This window comes from Pinus tabuliformis, chromosome 5_1 (assembly GCF_031772625.1).
Source record: "Pinus tabuliformis cultivar Carrire ecotype Pingquan chromosome 5_1, CPIR1, whole genome shotgun sequence".
In the NCBI taxonomy this organism is placed as follows: domain Eukaryota; kingdom Viridiplantae; phylum Streptophyta; class Pinopsida; order Pinales; family Pinaceae; genus Pinus; species Pinus tabuliformis.
Window position 1 is genome coordinate 152171484 of NC_142305.1, and position 2713 is coordinate 152174196.

General features: G+C 52.7%; 2 protein-coding genes across 2 annotated transcripts; both read right to left on the minus strand.

The window, feature by feature from the left end:
• Positions 1–1278: 1278 nt before the first annotated feature.
• LOC149163872 (trihelix transcription factor ASIL2-like) lies at positions 1279–1659 on the minus strand. The gene has a single exon (XM_089429286.1). It carries the CDS (start codon positions 1657–1659, stop codon positions 1279–1281), a length of 381 nt encoding a protein of 126 aa, XP_089285412.1.
• Positions 1660–1718: 59 nt separating this feature from the next.
• Positions 1719–2234, minus strand: LOC149163873 (putative protein phosphatase 2C 78). The gene has a single exon (XM_089429287.1). The coding sequence runs from the start codon at positions 2232–2234 to the stop codon at positions 1719–1721; it is 516 nt and encodes a 171-aa protein (XP_089285413.1).
• Positions 2235–2713: the final 479 nt, after the last annotated feature.

A 2713-nucleotide genomic window follows, 5' to 3' on the forward strand; every position in this document is an offset into this window, starting at 1 on the left:
TCCTAAACGAGGAAGAAAATATTGATCTAAAGGCAGAAGTTTCTGAGGAAGAGTGCAAAGTTGTCTGTCAAAGCTTTCAAAAGGACAAAAGCCCTGGGCCGAATGGATGGGGTGTTGAATTTTTTCTGGGGCTTTATGAAATTTTGGGGAAATATTTGTTGGCAATGGTGGAGGAATCGAGAAGGTCGCAATATATTCTTCTGCCTTTAAATTCTACATTTAGAGCCCTGATCCTTAAGGTGGACGCTTCCACCTCCTATGACGATTTTAGGCCAATCTCGCTTTGCAATGAGGTTTACAAAATGATTTCCAAAGTGATTTCTGTTAGGGTTCAAGAGAAATAAAGATAACAATCAAGAAATACACATTCAAACCATGTACACCATGACTATCTGGAAAACCCCAATTGGGGAAAAACCAACCAACAATAGATCTATTATTGTCCTTGGCTAAACCATAGCCAAGCCGGCCAACAACCTGAGCTTTCACCGCTCAACCATGGCTCACTACAATGGACAGTACACAAGCCTTTTAAGGGCTTCAACTACATGTAATACCATGGGCTCAATACCATGAGTCACCAATACTAGGTGCCCAAAACCACAACTGTTAACCATAACTGTTGACATAACCTCAACTCCACCTTAGGGTCAAGTTTATCTAACAATCCCCCCTTTAAACTTGACTTTGGGTTTTCCTTGACCAAATCTAGCCAAATCTGCCAAGTGAGCCAGCAACCACTCACCTCCAGGCCCTACCCAGTCAATGTTAAGGTATTTGATAATCTCACACACTGTCCTAGTTCAGTATGCTTCATCATACCACCACATGCATCCCCATATCACCCAAGCGGACATTAAGACTTTACCAGTGATTTACTGGGGTACGCATGCCTTACCAGGTCTTACAGTCGTATACCCATTTACATGGAAATTTTCACCTTCAACAGAGATTTAGCAAACTCTTTATGCTCTTCTCATGCAGCACTTCACGCACTTCACGCAGAGATGGGGTTTGGCCTTCCTTCATAGAATACACGGCACCTTCACGCAGCAAAGGGTACTCCTCGTCTTCGTGGCCCCGCTGGAGCTCATACCAACCCTCTCGTTCTCGGTCCACACACGCTTCCGCTGTGGATTCTTGCTCCACCACGACCAGCCAAACCTCGGCCATGCCATTGGCGCATCGACCTTTGGATCCTCTTCTGGTTCTGATTCGGACGCGTTATGTTCGATTTTCTCCTCCTTCTCATCCTCATCGAACTCCACGCCTTCCGCCTTAACGAACCTCTCCCGTGTCGGAATCATGCTCCGTCAGTTGCCGTCCGTTGGGAACGATAACGGAATCCGCCCTAGGGCCGTTCTCAAGCTGATCCATCCGCTCGAAGAAAACCCACCTGGAACCCCGGGTGATCCCCTGCTGCTGCTTCTCAGTCCGGTATCTCTTGCGGAGCTTCTCGATCTTGTGGCGGCACTGGACGGAGGACTTCGAGGGTTCGAGTCCCCCGCAGCGCAGGAATACGAGGTTGGCTACCTCTTCCCAGTGCCTAGCCTTCAGCTGGCCGCGCTTCAAGGCATACCATTTCTCCTGGTAGGCGTCGATCAGGTGGTTGGTCTCCACCTCCGTCCAGGGGCCAGGCGGTTTTCTGTGGATTATCATATGTGGGGCGACGATTCCCCCGCCTCCTCCATCGTCCTGTTGGCCTCCTCATCTTCTTCCTACCTAGACTCGATCCCGCGACCGCTGATGTCCAAACTCCGAATCCTCCACCTGCCAGACAGCGCGGCAACCTCCACGTCAATTTTCAGAAAGCAATCAGTCATCACTGCCTCCCAGTGCGCTTCCGTCACAGGCTCCGTCAGTCGGATTTCCTCCGCCACGGCTACGTGAAGCCGATCCTTGCAATAAACCCCATCGTTGCCAGCCACGAAAGAAGGCATCACCGCCACGGCGTCTTCCATTTCCCGTCGCCTGCCACAGATCGACACCACGCCGTGCTCCGGGCATGGCTCGCCTCCGTCTCCTCCAACAGCGAAAACCAGCGACGGCAACGAACCGACAGCAACACTCTCATGGCACTCTGTTGCTTCTTCATGTCCACGGTCTGCAACATCGACGCCGTTGCCCACCTTAAGTCTCTTAACATTGATAACCCCGGTCGATGCGTTGGCAATGAGTTTGAACCGTCGGATCTCCATCCGCCGACGTCGTGCTGCTCGCGTTTCTCCGGGCATGGCTCGCCTCCGTCCAAGTCGATGACCTCGCGACAGGCGTGCTCCGGCTTCTGACCCTGGGCCGCCTCAGAGAACTCTTCGATGGAGGCCAGGATCACGCCGTTCGTTACGAGCCGACACCTCGTCATTTTCTTCGCCCATTTCTGAGCGCCGTCGCTTCTTGTCCGCCATGGCCATAACCTGCACCGTATCCACCAGGGGCACCAGAATTGTAACCCCCATCGCCATAAGGATACGCCGCCGCAGGTCCATTTCCATAACCAGGCACTCCGCTCGGACTCTGCCCACCGCTGCCAGCGCCCATTAGTCCCTTTGGGCCATAGCCGGCAGAATTCACCCCTGCACAGCCGGCGTGTGGGGGGCTGCAGCAGGCGCATTCCCATATCCAGCATTCCTCTTCTTCCCCGTGGTTTCTTTTCAGCCCACGACGCTTTGCTGGCGCTTCAGCTGCCTCCTCCATGGGCACTACCTCTGTGTTT